The sequence below is a fragment of the Musca domestica genome, unplaced genomic scaffold (genome assembly GCF_030504385.1).
Source record: "Musca domestica strain aabys unplaced genomic scaffold, Musca_domestica.polishedcontigs.V.1.1 56, whole genome shotgun sequence".
Lineage (NCBI taxonomy): Eukaryota > Metazoa > Arthropoda > Insecta > Diptera > Muscidae > Musca > Musca domestica.
Window position 1 is genome coordinate 103,622 of NW_026712356.1, and position 25,646 is coordinate 129,267.

At 35.3% G+C, this 25,646-nt stretch overlaps 1 protein-coding gene across 1 annotated transcript in view; it reads left to right on the top strand.

The window, feature by feature from the left end:
• The window catches only part of LOC101889950 (uncharacterized), a 142,386-nt gene that overhangs the window by 23,214 nt on the left and 93,526 nt on the right, over positions 1-25,646 (top strand). The window contains exons 4-7 of the mRNA XM_059128647.1: positions 7,700-7,795; positions 8,014-8,149; positions 8,433-8,569; positions 17,627-17,876. Coding sequence (XP_058984630.1) covers positions 7,700-7,795; positions 8,014-8,149; positions 8,433-8,569; positions 17,627-17,876 — 619 coding nt within the window. The remainder of the gene's footprint in view (positions 1-7,699; positions 7,796-8,013; positions 8,150-8,432; positions 8,570-17,626; positions 17,877-25,646) is intronic.

Here is a 25,646-nt window from a genome sequence, read left to right on the forward strand (position 1 = left end):
ATTACTGCCACTACTTGCCGAAATGCCAAACACAATTTGTGCAATATAATGAAATGGAAGAACGAAATGTAGTTGTAGTGTTGGAATTGGAATTGGAGGCGGCTGCGGCGGTGGTGACGCTGTTGCGAAAAGCCTTACACTACCACATACACCATGGATGACAAACGACCAACAGAACAAACAAATAACAACAAACCATCAGCTAATAAAACACAACATTTTCATTTTGTACAATTCATGTTTTACAAGTGTTGGCAAGTAGTCGTATTGAGAGAACATTGTCATTGTACGTGGCCAAATAAGATTTTCGTTTTGTTTTTTTTTTTTTTACCAACGAAACTCAAGCGAAGAGTGATGGTTATTTTAGCTTCAATTGAAATGTTGTTACTTCGCATGAAATTGGGCAGAAGAAAATTTCGTTAAATTACTAGGAGGGAAAACGTATGTCGCTACAACTTGGATAAAGTTAAGATGTTTTTCTAGAAACAGAAACATTTATTTCTTAGAACTAAGTGTAGATCTCTTTATTAGAGGAATATATATTGTCGTTATTATTCTTAAGTGCTCCATACGCCCTATTGGATTTTTAAAATATGGACAATTTTTTTAACATTTGACGCTACTGTCTTTCTTAATTTTTGGCAATGTTCCGATATTTGCATTAATGTTTGAGATGTCTTTGTAAATATACCAAATTTTACAGAAGAATTTCAGTCAGAACATAATATTTTGCAATGTTGTTAAAAGGGAATGTGGAACAAATTGAAAATCATGGATCTGGGAAGCAGGTATCGACAGTGGAACAACTACGACCAATACGGGCATAGGACCATCAAACGAAATATAAATAAAATATAAGAGAAGTCAACGTATAATACCGAATATATTTATTGGCGACAAACGATATTGTCTCTTTATTAGTAGAACAATATGTATGTTACCCACAATTTAAGGGCGGAGAATAACCTGCAATTCAAACTTCTTTGTGTCTATCGAATCTTAGTTTTATCTCAGTTTAATGCGTTTGCCAGCAAAAACTCCCATTGCAAAAATTTGAATTCATTTCCCGATATTTAGAAGCTACTTACAACTAAACCTAATTTTTAAATTTACAAGGAATATTTCCTGAAATGAATTTTTTACAGGAAAACAGCAACATCAGCACAAATGGCTCGTGAGCTGAACATATCGCATTATTCCGTTCGGCAAATATTGAAAAATGAGCTCGGGGTAAAGCCATTGAAATTCCAGAAAGAGCTCGAACTTACAGAATGAAAATATACTCAAAAGAGCTCAAGAGTTGCTTCGCTTGTCCGAAAGTAGTGAACTGCCGAATTTGATTTCCTTCGATGAAAATACATTCGTTGTCCAGCAGTTTGTAAGCAACCAAATGATTTTGGTTACTTGCCGTAGGGGTCAACTGAAAATGTGCACATTCGGTTTTCCACCAGAACTCAAGTACCGGCCATGATAATGGTGTGGGCCGCCATAACAGCCGATGGTCGCTCTCTGCTCGCGGCAAACAATTTTGCCGCAGACCTTGGACATTCCAACAGGACTCAGTATCATCGCACTCAGCACGCGCCACCCAAGAATGGTTACAAAATGAGGTTCCTCGCTTCATTTCTAGCGCACAATGACCTCCAAAATTTCCGGATACTAATCCTTTGGACTGATGTGTCTGGAGTATTTTGGAAAGCAAAGTTGGCACTAAAAATACCAAAGTGTCGATCACCTCGAGCAAGCGCTTCGCAGGAATGGGCCAAAATACCGCAGAGCAACATTCGGGCAGCATGTGACGATTTCGTTGGCCGTTTGAAGGCCATTATTCGTGCCAAAGGTGGCCATTTCGAACAAATCTAAACTTATTCTAAAATTTGATGCTATTTCCGAATTTTTTTGCTTTCATTCAATAAAATTAAAAAAAATAAATAAAATTTCTGGCGTTTGATTTTGTTGCAGTTTTTTTGTATCACCCTGCACATAAAAATCCACAAATAGGTGTGTAATTCTTTTATTATACAACGAATTATAACTTAAAGTTTCATCAGTAAGTAAATCGTTTTCAATTTTACCGCTATTTATAGCTATCCAATTGTTATGAAGTAATGGCATTCTGTCACATCAAACTATAGATATGACAGAACACCTATGCCTCAAATCATTACTTTTTAATTTACACTTACATTTCTTTCACAAACCTTGTTTCATAGTTCGTTTCTTCCGCTATCAATGAACTATAACATACTTTGTTCGTTGGAAAACATTTCCTTCGTCATATCTTCATGACTTTGATTTTCTTTTGCAATCCAATTTAATAAATGTCACCATTCTGCCTGTCAATAATTGAGAAAAACACTTGGAAAACTTTTCATTTTTCTCATGACAATGAAAAGAAAAAAGTGAAAAAAAAAAACTCAAATGGTTCTACATTCCGAGTCAATCGTTGTATGAACACTGACATGGAAATGTCAATCAATATTACATTTTTTTGACATTGCACTTGTTAGGTTGGTTTTCAATAAAAATTATTACAACAACATGCGGTGGATATTATTTGATGTCAACTAGTAGTATAGTAGCCCAGAAAATCAACCAGTCGATTACAGAGTTTTTTGAAGCGCTAAGTAAATGAGAATATATTTTTGCGTATATTTTTTTTAGATATTCGTTATTTGTGATGAATAAAACCAATAAAAATAAGTCAAAAGTTGGGTGGGCCGACTATAAACGGTTTTTGAATGCGTATTATGGCTTAAGAGAAGTACTAATTTGGAATCAGAGAGAACTAATATATGGCAGGGATATCCAAATCTGAATCGATTTCCACAAAATTTGACAGAGGCATGTGTACCTCCCGTAACAAGTAACATTGCTATAGAGTGCATAATTTGACTTCGAGAAGGATTATTATTAAAAAGTATATAAAACAAGTAAGCAAAGGCTATAGTCGTGCGGCACCAACCATGTTATACCCCACAAGACTACAATATGTTAGAAGACCCCTTATGTCCAAATCTATTTTGGAAGACTTTGCTTTTCAAATTATGTCACGGAGCACTGCTCACTTATTACCCTTAGCATTTTGACCAGGGATATTTACCCAATATTTACACACTCCCTCATGTGGTTAGTTGCTTTGGTCCATTTTACAGATAAAAATAATTCAATGGTCATCCAAAATGCTAGAATTTTTACCTGACCTTAACTCTCTTTTCAGGCGTGTCGATAGCTTCAATTGTGTGATCAGGATTTTTATACCCTACAACACTATGTGTTGGGGGTATTATAAGTTTGATTGGACCAGAATTTATGTAACACCTCGAAATATTGGTTTCCCATATAGGAAAGTATATATGGATCTTCCTAGCTCGACGAGGTGAGTCGATCTAGCTTTGTATGTCCGTCCGTCCGTCTGTCCATGTTAATTTGTAATCACGCTACAGGTCGCAATTATGGCCCGATCCTAACGAAATTTGCACGAAGGGGGGGTTAGGGCCAGAATAGAAGCTTATTTCTTTTGGAGATGATCGCCAAATGTTTAGGGGTTGAAATGGACCAAATACTGAAAAAATGTCGCATGTAGCTAGAGTTTAGGGCGGGGAAGAAGCCTACCAATTTGGGTATTGGGTATTGGTAATATTTAGCGGGTAAAATAGACCATATCTTTTGTGCTGAAAAAATTCAAACATTTTCATTAAACCGCGAATATTTTAAAACCCGGCGAAATCACGAAGCCATGACAAGGTTACTTCTGATCTTTACATTGATGTTAACATAGCAAAATATGTGCGATATATATGTCTATCAAAGAAGATATGCTTGAAAGATCTCTTATATGTCAAGAACGGCGGAACTGATTTCGACAGTTCTCATTAATTCAGAATGGCCTCTTGGCAGGAAAGAAAAAACGTCTAAAAAATCGCATAAAAATATCTCTCTAAAGATGAAAATATTGATTTTGTAAAATTTTCTCATATTTTTTCAATTTTGTCATACTTTTGGCATATTTTCATTTTGAATTAAACATTTGGTAATATTTATACAGCTAACAAAACTAAGTAGTTAGGATATCAGGATATCATATACAGATCGCATTTATGGCCCGATCCTTACGAAATTTTGCATGGGGATAAGATGAGGGTCAGAATAGAAGCCTACTCGCCATATAGTTAGGGGTTGAAATGGACCAAAAAACTGCAAAATAGTCAGCAGGTCGTAATTATCGCCCGATCCTCACGCACATTTGAATGGGGGTTACCGGACATTGCAAAAGCCAAGCAGTTTAGGATGGCCATCCAAAAATATTCAATGTGTGAAATAGTTTGCCAACTTATGTAGACAAAATACGAAAATGTCCATTCCAGTGACTTTTTGGAGAATTCACAAATACAGGAAAGACGCACTTCTGACTATTTCGTTAAGGCTGATTTCGTTGAAGAATATAGTCAAATGTCTGTATCTCATATAGATGCGTTTTAGTCAAAAACCAATAATAAATGTTAATCTTTGGCCACTTCTGAGAGATTATAGGTCTTTGGGAAATATTGGTTCCAGATCTAGGAAGACCCTTTACGTGCAACATCTATCAATAAGTTGGAAATGAGCAAATTAGTTTAAGTTGCTATTATTCGAAAATTAGATAACGAAACCTAATGGTTTTCTTTTATTATTTGTCACAAGATCTTGTGGAATTCTTTCGAGTATCTCGCCTATATAATATATATCGTTTATTATAGTGTTGTAGGGTATTCAACGGTCGGCCCGCTCGACTGTAGCCTTTGCTTACTTGTTTTTTTTTTCTGTTTTTGGGTTATTTAAACCCCTAAATATTTCGCGATCATCTCCAAAACAAGAGGCACCTCTGTATCTCCAAATTTTTACTTATCTATATGATTTGCTTGTCTACGATTTTTGGCTATATTAGTCAACGAAATCAGCATGAAATAGCCAGAAGTTCGCCTTTTGTGTATTTCGGATATCGCCTGTAAGTAATGTTGGTATTTTTCAGAGAGAAATAGTGGTCCATTCTACACGCTGTCCTAAACTCTAACTTCATGCGAGATTTTGTGTCCTTTATTTTTATTTATGACCTTTATAACGGCTGCAAAATCAGAAACATTTTAATCCCTTGATATATTGCGGACAACTTTGAAAACAATAGGCCTTCTGAGCCTAACCATACTCTTGTGAAAATTTCCGTGAGGATCGGACGATAATTGCAATATGTATATATAATAACTCCAACCTGTGTTGTAAGGTGAAAAAATATTACAAAATGTATACTTCGATATTATAAGTCTAATTGAAAAAAATCGCATGCGATAAAAAATATGAAAAAATAAAAAATGTCACAATATATGTACTACAAAATCTATATTAACAGCATTTTTGGCATCTTTTTATGTTTTTTTTAGTTGACAAAATTTGTCAAAATTGGACCAACCATTCTTTGTATATACACATTGTATATATTTCCGATATATTTACCATCGGCATCTACGTAAAGGTCAGAATTGGCCTTTTCGTCGACTTGTGATTTCGCTGGGATTAAAAATATTCGCGGTTAAATGGAAAATTTTACTTTTCTTTAACACAAATATTATGGTCTATTTCACCTATAAATAGTACCTGATGACCATCAACATTGGAAGATTTCTGCCCAGTCTTAAACGCTAGCCTCATGCTAAGTACCGCGTCGATTTATTATTGTGACCTGTAGAGCAACTGCAAAATCAGGAAGCAATAGGTTTCTATTCTGGCCCTAGCCCTATCTCCATTCTAAATTTCGTGAAGATAGGGCCATAATTGCGACCTGTAGAGTGATTGAACATGGAAAGACGGGCGGACACACATAGCTAGATCGACTCAGCTCGGCGAGATAGGAACATCCATATATACTTTCCTATGTGGGAAACCAATATTTCAAGGAGTAGCATAAATGTTGACACAATCAAACTTATAATACCCCCAACACATAGTGCTGTAGGGTATAAAAACACATCCTCTCAACTATCAAATTTTAGGAATTCAATATCAAATTTTAGGATTTCAGCTCTATCCTATCACCTAATACCAAATTTATTAGCTTTTAGTTATTTTCGTACAGTTAAAGTAAGCTTTTTCAGAACAATCTCAACATCTGACCTTTATATCAAGTTTCAGGTACATTTTGGTACCAACAGAGATCTCAATATCATCAGGATTCCTGCTTTATTCACCCACCGCTAAATCACCAATGTACAGGGGGAGATGAAAAAACTGCAACCAATTTCAGGCTGCTGTCATTTCTAAGCCACTCGTCCGACAGCTATTCCAGTGACAGCTCATTATATTGTTTACTAGCGTACAAAAGCAAAGAAAAAAGGTATTCGTGATGGTGGCTATCGTACGAGCATTCCAGCATTTAAATGTGAATAAATCTTTTGTGTCTCATAACATCGCTCGTTACCGTGACACTGGTTGCTTAGCCCGACGTCAAGAAAGTGGACGGAAGAAAACAGCAACATCAGCAGAAATGGTTCGAAAAATAAAGAAGCGACTTGATCGAAGCCCGCGTCGCAGTGGCCGAAAAATGGCTCGTGAGCTGAACATATCGCAAAATTCCATTCGGCAAATATAGAAAAATGAGCCATTGAAATTCCAAAAAGTGCAAGAACTTACACCGCAACAGAAAGTAAATAGACTCAAAAGAGCTAAAGAGTTGCTTCGCTTGGCCGAAAGTGGTGAACTGCCGAATTTGGTTTTCTCCTACGAAAAACATTCGTTGTCCAGCAAACAAACAAACAAACCAAATAATCGTGTTTACTTGCCAAAGAGGTCGGCTGAAAATGTGCACCTTCGGTTGGCCACCAGAACTCTAGCGCAGGCAATGGTGTGGGCCGCCATAACAGCCGATGGTCGAATATTATCGCGAAAATCTTCTGGAGGGTGTTTTAATAATGTATTGGACACGCAAACATTTTGGCCGCAGACTTTAGACATACCAGCAGGACTCAGCACCATCGCACTCAGCACGCGCCACCCAAGAATGATTACAAAATGAGGTTCCACGCTTCATTTCCAGCGCTCAATGGCCACCAAAATTTCCGGATACCTATCTGATGGACTATTGTGCCGGAAATGGGTCAAAATACCGCAGAAACGATTTGTGCAGCGTGTGACGGTTTCATTGGCCGTTTGAAGGCCATAATTCGTGCCAAAGTTGGCCAATTCGAATAAATCTAAACTTATTCTAAAATTTGATGCTATTTTCGACATTTTTTGCTTTCATTCAATAAAATTGAAAAACAAAAATGTTAAATTATGGCGTCTGACTTTGTTGCAGTTTTTTACCTTTTCCACCCTGTATTTTACTATTATACCTCTAATATCATTGTATATTACATATTATACCTCCAATTCATAATATGTTATGTCGGTCCACACAGGTCAAGAATTTAAAAAATCATAAATTTCTCTAAAACAATCCAAAGAAATCAACTCCTCTTTATAAAATATATTCAACATTTGTCTATGCTGCATGCTTCTTTCCTTCCGTAATATTTTTATTCTATTCCTCTGCAAATTTAAATATTTTATTAAACAACCTTGAAAATGAAACCAAAACTAAATGCAATTTATTGATCTCATTGAAAATTCCTACAGCAATGTATAACCTTGTTCTAATTTTTTTCCATTTTCTTTTATGTCGTTGCAGGTTTCCTGGTTTAGGGAAGAAATGAAATTCTTTGAATATGTGAGTGGCCGCAAGCCACCGTTTAAAAATTTCACCTTGGAAGGAGCAACGATTGATGTAAGTATCCATGGGATTCATTGTGTCGTCGTTCGAGCGATAACAATTCCATTGTCCACAGCAATTATTGTGGAATGAACAAAAAGGGAAATACGAATAAATATGAATAAATTAATAACAATAATTACTTAATTGTTGACTTTTCTCTGTTGTATTTTTTTCTCTTCCATTGCCTTCTGTTGCCATTTATTCTTTTCATTTGGAAACGGAAATTGAAGCGTGGAAATTCAAATGCTTCCCAAGTGACGCTGGCCAATGTCGATTTCAAGCTGTCCGGCCAATTTCATTGCGAAGTATCGATGACATCACCGCTGTATACTAAAGCATCTGGCGAGCATTTAATGAGTGTTTTTTGTAAGTAGATACTTTTAGATATTCTATGATATCAAGTTGGAAGTACAGCTGAGCAAGGCCATAGATATTGTAGTATTAATTAGTTGAACAATCTATATTTTTTTGGAATAAACAAAAATAAATTAGTATATTCTGTATTAAATATAATCATGTTCCAAGCATAAATTATTACTACCAATGTCCATTTAATAAATGTTAAAAGGCCAACTATAATTTTTGTTTTGCTTTGCAAGGAAAATAATCCTAATCGCGTTAATCTTTGTTATCCCTTTTATATTATTAGTACCCCAAACTGGCCCACCGGTAATTAGGTTTCGCAAACGAAGTCCAGTGGCTATTGGTGAACGTCTAATGGTTCTTTGCAATACGACACGAGCTCGTCCACCACCGCACATTACATGGCTAATCAACAACAAAAAGGTAATGTTTGACATTTATTATTTTTAATGTGATTTTATGAATACAAACAAAAAATACAAAATAGCTTTCGTTTCCTGGTTCATATCAAATGTCAGGAAACGGTAGGGTGACAGAGAACGTTATCAAATGTTCATAAAGTTAAAAATAACATTTAAACAAAAAATTGTGACAAACGTTTAATAATAAAGGAGCATATGGTGTACAAAATGAAATAAATAAGACTAGACTGGTTTGAAAATTTTTCCAAAACGCCATTAGGGAAATTTAAATTCTGTTGTTGCAAAATGGTCAGGCTTTATCCCTTTATTGTTGTTTTTATAAAAACAACATTTGTTTATTAGTGGAGAACGATGGTAATGTTTACCAGGGGGTAAGGCAGGGAATACCTAGGTTTCGAAAAGAGCCACCAATCCTCATCAGTTCCCTGGTTTTTTGTCTGGGATATTCTCCCCAGAAGTTATTTAAAAAATAACTTCTATACCAAAAAACATTTTTTTTACCCAAGTGACGAGATCGTAAGCTCAATAGAAGAGGAACCAAAGAATTAAATAAAATTAAATTTCTTTTGGAAAGTCTTCTAAATCTTACAACCACACTTATAAACATTTACATCTTTCTCCACTTGATATGCTTTCGTTCATCCTGATCAGGATTGGTGGCTCTTTCCAAAACCTAGGTATTCCCTGCCTTACCCCATGGTAAATATTACCATCGTTCTCCACTAATAAACGAAATTTAAACTCTTTAAAATAGAACGGTGTAGGCTTTTTTGTTTGGGATACCATAGTATTTTGTTGTTGGAAAATGGTCATGATTAACCCTTTATTGTTGTTTTTATACAAACAAAGTTTGTTTATTAGTGGAGAACGATAGTAATGTTTACCAGGGGTAAGGCAGGGAATATCTAGGTTTTGAAAAGAGCCACCAATTCTCATCAGTTCCCTTGTTTTTGTCTGGGATATTCTCGTCACATGGGTAAAAAATGTTTTTGTTATAAAAAAAAAAAATTAAAACACAAATGATTACACAAAAATAACGCGATTGAAGTTGAAATCCCAAGAAACTCGGATTTTCCATATATTTACCGTTATAAAATCATTTTTCGAAGTGACCCTGAAAAACCAAAGGCATGTTCGTGATCTGTGGGTTTCCACAAATCACAATTGGAAAGTTAGATAATGTGTGTATTTTGCTATCGCACAGTGTTATAAATACCAGTAAGACCTTTTGGATAATACAGTCAAACTTTTCAAAAAACCATAAAGTGGGTGAGGCCATAGTATGGGGGCCATACAGGGTGAGATAAAAACATTGCAACAAAGTCAAACGCCATAATTTTTACATTTTTTTTAAAATTTTTTTAAATGAAAGCAAAAAATGTCGAAAATAGCTTCAGATTTCAGAATAAATTTAGATTTGTTCAAATTGGTTTCCTTTCAAACGGCCAATGAAACCGTCACACACTGCCCGAATGTTGCTCTGCGGTATATTGGTCCATTCCCGGCGAAACACTTGCTTGAGGTGATCGACACTTTGGCATTTTATAGTGCCAACCTTGCTTTCCAAAATACTCTAGACACAACAGTCCAACAGATTGGTATCCGGAGATTTTGGTGCCCATTGTGCGCTGGAAATGAAGCAAAGAGCCTCATTTTGTAGCCATTCTTGAGTGGCGCGTGCTGAGTGCGATGGTGCTGAGTCCTGTTGAGTGTTGTTGTTTTCCCACATAGGAAAGTATATATGGGTCTTCCTATCTCGCCGAGCTGAGTCGATCTAGCAATATATGTTTGTCCGTCCGTCTGTCCATGTTAATTTGTAATCACTCAACAGGTCGCAATTATAGCCTGATCTTCACGAAATTTAGAATGGAGGTGAAGCTGGGGTCAGAATAGAAGCCTATTGCTTTTGGAGATGATCGCATAATATTTAGGGGTTGAAATGGACCAAAAACTGAAAAATTTCCCAATTTTGCAGTTGCTCTACAGGTCGCAATTATAGACCAATCAACGCGGAAGTTAGCAAGGGGCTAGAACTTAGGGCTGAGCAGAAGTCTTCCAATTTTGGTGGCTATCGGGTAATATTTAGTAGGTAAAATAGACCATAACTTTTGTGTTAAACAAAAGTCAAATTTTCCATTAAAACGCGAATATTTTTAATCCCAGCGATTCTGACCATTACGTAGATACCGACAATAAATATATCGGGTATATATAATGATATATATACAATATGTATATACAAAGGAAGTGGATATTAGGTAGAATGCTTATATCTCAAGAATGGCTGGACCGATTTTGACAAATTTTGTCAATTCAGAATGCCCTTTTGGCATTAAGGAATAAAATCTAAGTAATATCACACAAAAAGATGTCAATAACGATGTTAATATAGATTTTGTAACATTTTTTTGATATTTTCATATTTTTTATCGCATGCGATTTTTTCAATTTGACTTATAGTATTGAAGTGAATATTTTTAATTTTTTTTTTCAACTTACAACACAGGTTAGGGTTATTATATACAGTCTGCAATTATCGTCCGATCTTCACGAAAATTTTCACAAGGGTAGGGTAAGTCTCAGAAAGGCTAGGCCTATTGTTTTCAAAGATGTCCGCAGTATATTCAGGAGTTGAAATGGACCAACAACTGAAAATGTTCCTGATTTTGCAGCCGTTATAAAGGTCACAAATAGAAACCAAATCTCACGAAATGTCGCAAGAAGTTAGAGTCTGGGACAGCGGGTAGAATTGACAACTACTTTTCTATGAAAAAGTTTCAGCATTACCTACATGCTATATATCTGGCTTTTTATACTGAATTCGTTGACGAATATAGCCAAATATCGTAGAAAGGCAAATTATATAGATGAGTCTAAATTTGGAGATACAGATGAGCCACTTGCTTGTGGAGATGATCGCAAAATATTTAGGGATTCAAATGAACCAAAAACAGAAACATTTTCTTGGTCACACAATTGAAGCCAATCGACACTGAGAAGAGAGTCAAGGACATGGAAGAATTCTAGCATTTTGGATGACCATTGGATTATATTTAGCTGTAACTAACAGCACGACGGAGTGCGCAAATATTGGGCAAATGTCCCTGGTCAAAATGCTAAGGGTAAGATCTGGGAAGTGCTCCGTGACAAGCGAAAAAAAAGGGAAATCTTGCAAAATGGATTTGGACAAAAGGGGGCCTCTAACATATTGTAGTGTTGTAGGGTTTTTTTTTTTTTTTTTTTTTTTTTTTGAAAAGTTTTATGCAGAGTTAAAACACCATATATATATATATTTTTCTAAATTTTATAGTTATTTAATCACTCTGCATTTTGAATTTTCTTTGAAGAAACTTTTGAAGTAACACCTACCCCCCGCCCGCTTTGTTGACGTTGAATAACTTAATTTATGATTAGAAATGAATATCATACAAAATTCCTTTTTAAATATTTCCACAAAATATTATAAACTTTTTTAATTTAATCTCCATGAATAAGATTTTTTACTCATTCCTGCTGACAGGAAAAAAATCAAAATAGCAACAAAGTTATTTAATTAAATGCAGAGACAATGACCAGCATGTGTCTCTTAGATGGGGATATAATTACATATTGAGTTTTATACTAATTACAAAAAAATGTGCAAGTAACTAAACTACAATAATTAACACATAAAGGGTATAAAAATAGGGGCAACAATTTTTTAGTCAAAAAAAAAAAAAAAAATAAATAAATAAGTAAAATAAAATTTTTGATATTGAATTTGTCATTTGAATGATGCGGAGTTGAAAGCGTTCATTTGAGTATTTTAATTTAACTGCAATTACAGATGAACCCTTGTTTGTGTCATTCCTTATATAAATGTTCAAATATTTTTTTTTTTTTTTCAAATAATGCACTATAGTTTGAAGAATTAACTTAATTACTCTTTGTTATACTTTATTACTGAAAATACAAAAGTCTCAATAAGAATATAAAAAAATTGCTTCTGCTTTCATTTTGTGATCCAAAAAGTTTGCAGATTAACTTTGTTCAATGGTTTTAAAAGTATTCTTTTTTAATGAAATTATGTACATTTCATACTGACGAAATAAATAATCAATATTATGTATCTGTTTATATAATTATAATACACTCTACTTTGCTATACCCTCCAACAATTGTACGAATTTGGAAATTTTCAAAAAATAAAATCCGTTAAAAGTGCTGTTAAAATGTTAAAAATACCACATATAGCCGTTATATTGGGGTCTATACGACGTGGAAGTCAAATCGTCAAAATACCGAAAATATGGAGGTACTTATATATGGGGCCTATACGAATACCTGCACCTGCATAGACAACTTTCTGTCATAGGCTGCAGTATCCATTACAAATTTCAAATACCAAATTTGAAACTATTCTGGTGAATAATGTCTCTAACATAATCAAAATAGCGAATATCAGGAGGTACCGTTATATGGGGGCTATACGTGGACATGCACTGACAATTTTCTGTCATAGGCTGTAGTATCCATTACGAACTTCAAATACCAAATTTGAAACAATCAAACTTATACTACCCCCAACACATAGTGTTGTAGTTCATAAAAATGCTTATAATTCCTTACACTTTCAAAAATGGTATGCCCTTTATTAATTCAAACTCACTATCTTTGATTTCCTTTACCATTCCCCGTTCTTTATATGTTTGTTAACGAAAACCATTATTATCATATAGCCTCATACCAGATGTTGGCGCGACAGACTTTTCAAACTTAAAATTACATTGCGGCCGTAGGGAAATATATCCGTTTTGTACCGCACACACATAATCACATAGTAGTATGTATATGTATATGCATGCATCTAAACAAGTGGCTTTTACATTTTACAATAACTCACCAACCCAAGCGTTAATACCATGTACTTGTATACAATGTGAAGTACATAACTTCCTATGTACAACATGAGTAATTATTACAAATATTAACTAAGCATGTCTGACACAGTGTGAACAAAAGTAGACACACAATTCATGCTTACAGCCCGACCGCTATTTCGCTCACTCGAAAAATTTACAGCTGTGATAAGTAGAGGGAACAAATTTGTCACCAACATTTTTATACCGTCCACCATTGTATGAAGGGTGTAGTGAGTTTGTCATCCCGTTTGTAACACCTCGAAATATAAATTTAAGACCCTACAAAGTATACATACTCTTGATCAACATACAGCTCTATGTCGATTTTGCGATTTCCGCCCATCTGTCTGACCATCTCTGAAAATATGTTGATGAAAAATTTAGATAAAATTTAACTCAGATGTGTGTCATATCTGCAGAACTTTTGGTATTGAAATAGGTTATATATGTCCTCTTTTTGGTATAGGCCCCATATACAGGGAGAGATGAAGAAACTGCAACCAAATTCAGACTGCCGTCATCTCTAAGCCACTCGTCCGACAGCTGTTTAAAATATTCCAGTGACAGCTTATTATATTGTTTTCAAGTGTACAAAAGCACTTTTGTGAGAATTTTCCAGAGAACAAGAATTCAAGCGCCGGCCATGGTGATGGTGTGGGCCGCCGATTGTCGCTCTCCGCTCGTATTAATCGACCGTGGCATCAGAATAAATGCCGAATATTACCGCGAAAATATTCTGGAGGGTGTATTAAAGCATAGGGCACGCAAACATTTTGACCGCAGATCGTGCACATTCCAACAGGACTCAGCACCATCGCACATAGCATGAGCCACTCAAGAATGGTTACAAAATGAGGTTCCACGCTTCATTTCCAGCACACAATGGCGACCAAAATATCCGGATACGAAGCCGTTGGACTATTGCGTCTAGAGTATTTTGGAAAGCAAGGTTGGCACTAAAAAAATACCAAAGTTTTGATCATTTCAAGCAAGCGCTTCCCCGGGAGTGGGCCAAAATACCGCAGAGCAACATTCGGGCAGTGTGTGGCGGTTTCATTGGCCGTTTGAAGGCCATAATTCGTGCCAAGGGTGACCAATTCGAAAAATCTAAACTTATTCTAAAATTTGATGCTATTTTCGACATTTTTTACTTTCATTCAATAAAATTAAGAAAATGTAAAAATTATGGCGTTTGACTTTGTTGCAGTTTTTTATCTCACCCTGTAGGTCCACTTTTTGCTATAGTCTTCATATAACTGTACCGACAGATTAAGGGTTTTATGGGTTTTTATCACAATTTTAACCCAAATTTGCTGTCTATTGGCAGCATGTCTTCTTCTCATATGGGCCTATAAGGTACCTGCCTATATTCGGTATTTTGATGATTTTTGCCACATTATTCACTGGAATTGTTTCAGGTTTCGTATTTGATTATCATAATGGCCTATGACAACTATGGTACATACAGAACCACGTCTTCATATAGGTCCCAATATAGCGCTAACTCCATATACTCGATATTTTTATGATTTTAGCAGTATTTTTCGAAAGACTTTGTTTGGAAATTTTGTAAATTTCTTCTAAATAGTGGAGGATAATCACTTTTTATACCTTCAGCCATATATGTTAGTATAGGTTAAAGGACGCGCGGTGGCCTTTTTGGTAACCGCTTCACTCGAAGATCTGCTGGTCGTAGAAGAATATTAGAAAAAGTAAGGTGTTAGAGGTTTTAAAATATAGTTAGGGGGGTGGTCCACGGCTAGAGATCTTGCCGTGTCGTCTTTAACCACTTACATCTTCTGGCTAAATGAAGAATTGCTGTAGGGTCAGCGTTAAAGAACGTATCACGTTAATGAGTGCTGGACAGTGGAGAGCAAATGTTCGATCGTCTCAATTTCTTCTTCGCCCTGACATATTCTACAGTAATCAATGTCATCGCTGTCCCATTTCGAGGTCATTGCCCTCACTTAACATTGACCTGTGATAATACTCACCATAAGTCCGGTTTAGACAATGACAGTAGCGACTTTCTTCTCTTCTCCGAGAGTGTGGCATTCCATCTTTGAACCGTCGGTATAGACACCTATGCCGCAGGAACGTGGATTGTTACGAGCCTTCAGCAATATAGCTACAGGAAATATATATCATTTGATACTGCCAATACAAAACTCATCGAAAAAAAAACGATTTTAGACCTCATGTCTATTTGGACCAAATTCGTTTTAGGACATTTGAGGTCGATATAGGTTTGTCAGTCGGTCTGTCTAGCTTGCTGGCTGATTCGCACGATAGCTCTCGAAGGGTGTATCCGATTTCTGGTACCCACAACGGGTCAACATTTAGAATAATTATAACTCTTATAAAATGTGAAATAAGTGTGCGATTCTCTTAAAATTTCAAACATTTCAATATTTCTACAAACACAAAATTTGATATAAAGATAGAATATATTGGTCCACTCCTTTTGGTACCTCCCCACAATAGGTCAACATTTTGATTATTCATAAAGCTCATAAATCGAGCAATGAGCATCCGATTCCTCTCAACACAAGATTTGGTTTGAAGATGGAATTCAGCAGCCAACCCCTTTTTAACATTTTTGAATAATCCTGAAGCTTAAAAAGCGGAAAATGAGCATTCAACTCCTCTAAAACTCGGCATATCCAAACATTTCTGTCAGCACAATATGGTATATATCGGTTGAATCGGCATATCCCAATATTTATGAGGTGAAGATGATATATATCGCCTCAATCCTTGTGGTTTTCCCGCCAATACCATCACGAATAACTTTTTTCTGGAAAATTCTCACCAAAATGCTTTTGTAAACAATATAATGAGCAGTCACTGAAATAATATTAACAGCTTTCGGACGAGTGGTTTAGAAATGACAGCAGTCTGAAGTATATTAATTTTGGTTTCTGTTTTGTAAAATGTCAAGCATTTGTGTGGGGAGGCGTTGATAGATACTGTAATCTAAATCTAAATTTGGTAAAAAAAATATGATGTACCAAGTTTGGCCAAAATCGAATACTCCCTTTGAGAATTATCGTTCGCTGTGATGATCGTTATGATGTACCAAGTTTGGCAAAATCGGATACTCCCGTTGAGAATTATCGTTCGCACCAGCCGACATACATAGCCTTATCGACTCCAAATGTCATGAAATGGGTTTCGTTCAGGAGTTAGGAAAATAATTTGGATTTTCTAATACCCACCTCAAATGATGGGCATATTCTACACCTATTTCAAAAATATTTTTTAGCAGCCAGAAAAAGAATATAAAACTTTATGGACATATATTTAGATTTTTTGTGAGAAGAACTCAGAAAAATATGCAATACAAATCTGCTTACCCACCCATTATTTTAAAGAGGTATGTTGGTCACAAAAATTTGAAGAAATAAGTACTTATCGACTTTGGTCACTGAAAGTAAATTCCATTTAGCCCTTACTTTTTGGGTATTACGAACAATTTTGCTCGAGTCTAATCCTTCATGGCAACTAAGTAAACACCTAATCTGAACTAAAATCGCTGGTAACAGCACTTTACATATTTTGCTGTTAAAAATTAACAACAAACCTGGCACAGTTGTTGAAAATTATATTCTGGTTTGATAGTCTTTCACTATCCTTTCCCTTAAACAAGAACCTAATGGTGCCAAATAAAATCACACATTTAAATATTGTTCATTAATGTTATTATTGCTATAAACTTTTTTCCAACCTGCATGGAAATTATTTGAAATTATAAATCGTGTAAATAGGGTCATAAATATTTCAATTGTCAGTTCATGTTCTAAATCGCGTGTCATATTTAATAAAATTTCCATTAGAAAAGTCCAAAAGAACAAGGATGAACCTGCGCTGATTATATACGAATGTAAATGCAATACTTGAAATAAAATTCGTGTTCGGATGTAATATGTAAACGAGAGGATATTCAAAAGAAAATTTATAAAATATTTCCTCGGTAGGAGGGAGTTGGTTTGATTTTTAAAATACTCAAAATATTTTTTAGAACTTTACGCTTCTAATGGATAAATATATATAACTGACAGTGACTTATTTTTAAAAACCAAGCCTTTGAGCAAATCTGAAACATTTTTTGTGCACCATTTATCATTTGTTTTTATGCATTTTTCTCTTCATTACAGGTCGACGACAAATTTATACGCACCCATCATGTCTATTCAATCAGTGGCAAGACCCATCGAAGGCCACCACCCGAACAAGAATTCGATATACTGCAGGCTAAACAAAAGAAACAACAGCATCAGCAACAAAAGCACAATTTCGATCCACAACAGCAACAAACTTCATATTATCAACCCCCATATACTATTTATCATCCGTATCCAATACCCCATATACCAGATCGCTATGACAAGAGTCGAAGTGGAATAAGTAAGTATATATAATTTTTTTTTATTTTAATTACAATGGGTGTCTATATTCAAAATTTTCGGGAATATCCACCAGCTTATGAAAGTAGAGCTAAAAAAAGAGACACGTATATCGGCGTTTTGAATGTTTACATAGCAAAGTAACCTAAGTAGGGGACGCAATTTCCCCCCACGTCAACACTTTTTGAAATATTCGGATTAAGATTCTTCGGAAACCGGGCATTTTACGTATATACAGGGTGAGATAAAAAACTGCAACAAAGTCAAAACGCCATAATTTTTACATCTTTATATCCTCCACCATAGTATGGAGGGTATATTAAGTTTGTCATTCCATTTGTACCACCTCGAAATATACATTTTAGCCCCAACAAAGAATATATATTCTTGATCAGCTCAAAATTCTATTTCGATTTAACGACGTCCGTCCGTCTGTCAGTCTGTGGAAATCACTCTAGCTTCCGAACGAAATGAAGTAGGTTGATAAAATTTTACTTCACCGGAAATGTTTTAAATTTAGTAGTTGAAGTTCGTAATTGGTACTACAGCCTACGACCGAAAATTGTCTGTGCAGGTCCACGTCTTCGTATATCACCCATTTAACGGTACCTCCCGATATTTGGTATTTTGATGATTTTAGTGACATTATTCACCGGAATTGTTTCAAATTTGGTGTTTGAAGTTCGCAATGGATACAAAAGCCTATGACGGAAAATTGTCTGTGCAGCACCACGTCTTCGTAAAGTCCCAATATAACGGTACCTCCCGACATTCGGAATTTTAATGATTTTAGCTACATTATTAACGGAATTTTTTATTCAAGTTTCGAACTTGAATTTTGTGATGGTTTATGACAAAAGTTGCCTATGCAGGTCCACGTCGTCGAATAGACCCTAATATATTGGCTACATTCGGTATTTTTAGGATTTTAAGAGAATTTTTAACGGATTTTATTTTTTTGAAAATTGCCAAAATCGTTCCAAATAGTGGATGGTGTTCAAATATCGGCTCGGCCGAACTTACTTCTTTTTTTATTTTTTTTTTAATGTTATTCAATGAAAGCAAAAAATGTCGGAAATGGCATCAAGTTTTAGAATAAGTTTAGATTTGTTCGAATTGGTCACCTTTGGCTTGCTTGAGGTGATCGACACATTTTTTAAATGCCAACCTTGCTTTTGTAACCATTCTTGGGTGGCGCGAGCTGAGTGCGATAGTGCGGAGTCCTGTTGGAATGACAAAGGTCTGCGGCCAAAATGTTTGCGTGTCCAAGGCTTTAATACACCCTCCAGAATATTTCGCAATAATATTCTGCATTTATTCTGGTGCCACGGTCGATCAATACGAGCGGAGAGCTACCACCGGCTGTTATGGCGGCCCACACCATAACCATGCCCGGCGTTGAGTTCTGGTGGCCAACCGAAGTTGCACATTTTTTACAAACTGCTGGATAAGGAATGTTTTCTAATCGGATAAAACCACTTTCGGCCAAGCGAAGCAACTCTTTAGCTCTTTTGAGTCTATTTTTTTCTGATGCGGTATAAGCTCTTGCACTTTTTGGAATTTCAATGGCTTCACCCCGAGCTCATTTTTATACCCTACACCACATAGTGGTAAGGGTATTATGTCTTTGTGCATTTGTTTGTAACAGGAAAAGGAAACGAGATAGACCCATAGTTACTTTTGAGAACCTTCATAGAATCACTTTCTGAGTCGATTTATGCATGTCAGTCCGTCTGTCCGTCCGTCCGTCTGTCCATGTATTCTTGTGAACAAAATGCAGGTCGCATTTATTATCCGATTGAGATGGAGTTTTCCAAACAATATTTTTTTGACCCAAGGACGAACCCTATTGAAATTGGTAAGAATCGGATCAAATTTAGATATAGCTCCCATATATATCTTCATCCGATTTCGGGTTAAATGTGCACCAAATGTCCACTATCAGTCCAAATTACCTGAATTTTGGCTAGAAGCAAGTATATCAAATCGGTTCAGATATAGCTATAGCTCCCATGTATATGTTTTATCCGATTTGGTGTTTAAGCCTCTCACATTCCTACTATGCACTCCACAACCGTGATATTTGGTACCAGGTATTAGATGGAGCACAGGAATAGCTGTTTTAAATTTTATCGAAATCGGTTCAGATTTGGATATAGCTCCCATATATATCTTCATCCGATTTCGGGTTAAATGTTCACTAAATGGTCAATATCAGCCCAAATCACCTGAATTTTCGTACATAAGACCGAATTCAGTCTAGAAGCTAATACGTCAAATTTGGATAAACCCGGTTCAGAGATAGCTATGTCGTAAAATGCACGATAGAATTAGATAGATTTTGATTTTGTTCCAAATATCTCATAGAGCTCTGAACTGCCCTGTATAAACATTTTTACGAGAGCTCTACTAAATATGCATAGTGGTGTAGGGTATCATATAGTCGGCCCCGCCCGACTTTTGAGCTTTCCTTACTGGTTCAATATTGCCGAATGGAATATTGCGATGTGTTCAGCTCATGAGCCGTTTTTCGGCCACTGCGATGCGGATTTCGATCTTCACTTTTCGAACCGTTTCTGCTGATGTTGTTGTTTTCTTCCGTCCACTTCCTTGACGTTGGGCTACGCTACCAGTATCACGGTAACTAGCGATGGTACGAGACACAATAGATTTATTTACATTTAAATGCTGGAGTGCTCTAACGATAGCCGATTCGGGTTTCCAGCCACATATAAAGAAATCACTTTATCACGCTTCAATTCCATCACGAATAATTTTTTTCTGGAAAATTCTCACCAAAATGCTTTTGTTAACTTGTTAACAATATAATAGTCCCTCACTGGAATAATTTTAACAGCTGTCTGACGAGTGGCTTAGAAATGACAGCAGTCTGAAGTTTGCTGCAGCTTTTTCATCTCACCTTGTATACATATATACCATCAAGCTTATTTCAAGATTTTTGACCGGGGTGTAGTACAAAGGGCACATCCTGGTACTCCAATAGGACTTCTTTTGAAATCGAAACATTTTAACGTCATTAGACAAATCGAGTAAGATACCCTAGAAAGTGTCAATCTAATTCATAGTTCAGTATACAAGTTCCGAAACGTATGAGCGATGTCATAAATTGCATATCACTCATACGCAGAGTTTTCATAAAAATAAGTGGAGTTCACGGAACTATATATGGAACTAGTTTTTTCGATCTAACTCAATTGACACAACTCTACTTCTGATGACATATTCTATCAACAGAATATAGGTATGATTTGAGAATTAAAGAAAATGAGAATCAATTTTGAGATTTAGGTATTTAAATACCATATTCATGACGAGCCGAGTTGAAAGTTAATAATATTTCAAACTATTGCATATAATTTTTCCGCATAAACTCTACCCGCATTGAAAATGAATAATACACATTTCTCTATACTGCCACAATATCCTTTCAAATACATTGCACCATATTGTGCTGACAACTTTTTCAAGAGTTTATCCTTAATTTTTCCGTTTTGTATTTCTTAGAAACTGAAGACGTACACACACACATATGCATTTTTGTGTAGATAAAAGAAAGAGAAAAACGCAATATATAATACAAAAAGGAAGACCAGAAAAACGGTATGTTTTAATAGAATATTTACCGAACAATTGCATTGAGCTGAACTGCATTTATTGTTGGAGGATAAATATCATGCTGGCTGGCTGACTGCCTGCTTGCCTAGATGACTGGCTGTTAGTTGATTGTTGCAGACACCAACTATTCAAAGAACAATTCTATGGCATAGAAATGCATTAAAGAAAGGCAAAGTAGAAGAACGAGTACGAACGAAGGCCATGAACAGCATCAGATAAGGGTAGACATCTTACCTACACACACACACACACACACACACACACGAAAAACACCCACCCACACAATAAGTATGGCATTACAAGGTGTAGGTCAGGGCAGTGTGGGTGCTGGGAATCGAAATTGAGATAAACTACATTTCAATGAATTTAGATTTGTCGGATCTAAATCTATAGTTTTATTGTATGGCTGCCTTGACGAAACGAGAAACTTTTATTTCTTCCTCCATCGAGCAAAGTACATCAGCTGTGCGTATCAATGATGGTTTATAATGTCTGTTGTTGTTCTGCTTCTTCTTACTTTTGCTTCTGTATTTTTCTTGGTTTCCTTTCAACTAAAGACGATTATTTCCGTTTTAAATCCAAAGGGGCTTTCTTAACAAAATTGAAATATAATATTAGGAATCAATGGGGGCCACCATTATAATTCAAGAGATTTAAAGATATTTACTGTACATATGAATGCAAGAAGAAAAAATTCATATTACAATTAACTGGGAATGCATTAAAAAAGATGAAAGTTTAACTTTTGATTTTACTGATTGGTGAACATATGAATTTCATATGAATTCATTATGAAGTTGTATGTTTTATTTTAAAATATATAGTTCTCCAAACTAGACATTTGTAATGGATTAGTTCATAGGAACTCCAGGTCTTATCATTATGTAAAAGATTGGCTTATTTTGGAAGTTATCATTTCCAGAAAATTATTTGGCAATCGAATGTTCTGTTCAAAAGATTCAGTCGGTGATCTGATAAATATATACCCTTATCTTTAGATCACTTGTTTTTGTGTACCTTTTTTGAGGTATATACAAACATATTGAACCTGCTTATCCCAACTTTATATCAGATTTAGTGCTGAAAAAATATGGCAATATTAAGAGTTATAAGGGGAATAATTTCGTATTTTCTAAAAGTTTTTGTTAACCAGTAAAGAAAAGTCAAAAGTTGGGCGGGACCGACTATATGATACCCTACACCACTATGCATATTTAGTAGAGCTGCTCCCGTAACAAAATAATTTATTTCATGTAGATCATACCAACTATTAACATTTGGCGTTAGAGCAATTATAGTTTGCTATAGAGTGCATAACATCACTTGGAGGAGGATTATATTAAAAACCAGTAAAGAGTCTAGTCTTAAAGTCGGCGGGGCCGACTTTATATATCTGAATCGATCTTCTCCAAATTTGACATACTAGCTTCTAGACTCAATTTGGTCGTAAGTGCCAAATTTCATCCCATTTGGGCAAATATTAGACGTTTGGTGTACAATAAAAAGTAAATCGGACGAAGTTATATATGGGAGATATATCCAAATCCGAACCGATCTCAATAAAATTTAGCAAAGGTATTTCTGATATATTTCCCCAAATATTGTTGTTACAGAGTGCATATTACGGCTGCGGAGGACTAAAATAACAAATCGGATGAACAATATATATTGGAGCTATAGCTATATCTGAACCGATTTCGATCAAAATTGGTATACTTATTCTCAGGCCTAATTTGGCTGTACGTGCAAAATTCCATACTATTCGGACTGATATTACACGTTTGGTGCACAATAAAAAGCAAATCGGACGAAGATATATATGGGAGCTATATCTAAATTTTTACCGATTATCTCCAATTTCAATAGGGTTCGTCCTTGGGTCAAACAAATGTTTTGTGCAAAATTTCATCTGGATGGGGTAATAAATGCGAACTGTACTTTGTTCACAAAAATATATGAACAGAAGGACGAACGGACAGACGGACGGACATGCATAAATCGACTCAGAATGTGATTCGATGCAGATCATCAAAAGGAACTATGAGTCTATCTCGTTTCCTTTTGCCTGTTACAAACAAATGCACAAAGACATAATTCCCTGACCTTGTGGTGTAGGGTATAAATATATATATCAGAGCCGAATTGCACAAAATGGAAACGTACGTCCCGAAATTAATTACATTTGGGCTGATATTAGACATTATTTGCACAACAAACCTGAAATCGGATTAACGATATATATGGGAGCTATATTCGGTGGGATGTACCAAAATACTAGTCATTTGGACTGATATTAGCCATTTGGTGCACAATTAACCCTAAATCGCTTGAAGATATATGCGAGCTATATCTTAATCTAATCCGATTATTACCAATTTCAAAAGGGTTCGTCCTTGGGCCAAACAAATATTGTTTGCGAAATTTCATCTCAATCGGATAATGAAAGCGACCTGCATTTATGCCAAAATGGCATTCTGAATTGACAACATTTGTAAAAATCTGTCCAGCCATTGGTGAGATATAAGCATACTAGCTAATATCCCCTTCTTTTGTATATATACATTGTATATATTTCGCTTTATATATTCGATATATTAATTATCGGCATCTACGTAACGGTCAGAATTGAACTCTTTGTGTATTTGTGGTTTCGCCGGGATTAAAAATATTAGCGGTTTAATGAAAAATTTGACTTTTATTTAACACAAATGTTTCACCCACTAAATATTACCCGATGAATCAAAATTGGAAGGCTTCTGCCCAGCCCTAAGCTTTAACCCCGTGCTAACTTCCGCTTCGATTGGTCTATAATTGCGGCCTGTAGAGCAACTGCAAGATCAGGAAATTTTTCAGTTTTCGGTCCATTTTTACCCCTAAATATTATGCGATCATCTCCAAAAACAATTGGCTTCTATTCTGACCCTAACCCCACCTCCATTTTCGATTTCGTGTAGATCGGGATCGGTCGGGCATACATAGCTAGATCGACTCAGCTTGGAGAGATAGGAAGATCCATATATACTTTCCTATGAGGGTGTTACATAATTTTTGGCCCAATCAAAGTTATAATACCCCCGACACACAGTGTTGTAGGGTATAAAAATAGCAGAATGTGAAAAATGTTAAGGAAATTCGATATTGATTTCCCATATGGTTATTATTTATTAGTCCAACATGATTAATTTTATATGTCAAGTTTTCCCTCGTTGAATATGAGTTTTTTTATTTCTTTATTGGAAAATTTTTAACTTTTGAACCATAGAAGGGGTACATTTTGGCCGCATCGAATTATATATAATCTCTGTAGCCATAAGGCAGACGATAAAAAAGTGGAATTCTTATTTAAGTTGAATTTCTTCACTGACTTTATGACGTATATTATATCCTTTAATACATTGCTCTTTCAAATAGACGTTTTCTGTGCTTTAATATTTGTATATTTTTTGTAATTCGATTTGACCTATTTCCAATGCAAATATTCAACAAACCCCTCCTTCCAATATCTCAAAATCAAATAAAAGGATAAACATCCTAATATCAAGGATTTCATTTAGATTATTGTTCTATTCCAAGCTACACATTTAAAATTTATTTTAAATTCTTTTAATGGTTTTCAATATCATTGTTATGACGTCAATATTATTGTGGACTCTGGCCTGGACGAATAGACGAAGCAGTAAAATTCTAGGAATTTTATTTGTTGTAATAAAAGAAGAAATTTGAGATTTTATTCCCTTCCTTCTTTGAGTTTCGAAGCAATATGAAAATGAAAACCAGAATACTGAAGGCAAACATAGAAAAGTCACACGTCAAAAGGCTGGTGTTCCTAGAATATGTACCGGAGTTATTGTGTGTGAGTGGGAGAGTGTGTTTGTGTTTTCTCATGTAAGTTTGTAAAGAAAAAAATTTGTGTAATCACTTTAATATAAAATGTATGAGTATCGATTAGAAAAAGGGAGTATTGTGACGCTAGCAGTGTTTCTTACATGTACATTTATTTTTTGATTAATCTGAATATATTACCAATCGTACGACGGATATTTAGGCTCTTTTTCAACATATACATGGTGAGATTAAAAAAAACTGCAAACAAAGTCAAACGCCATAATTTTTACATTTGTTTTTTAAATGTTAT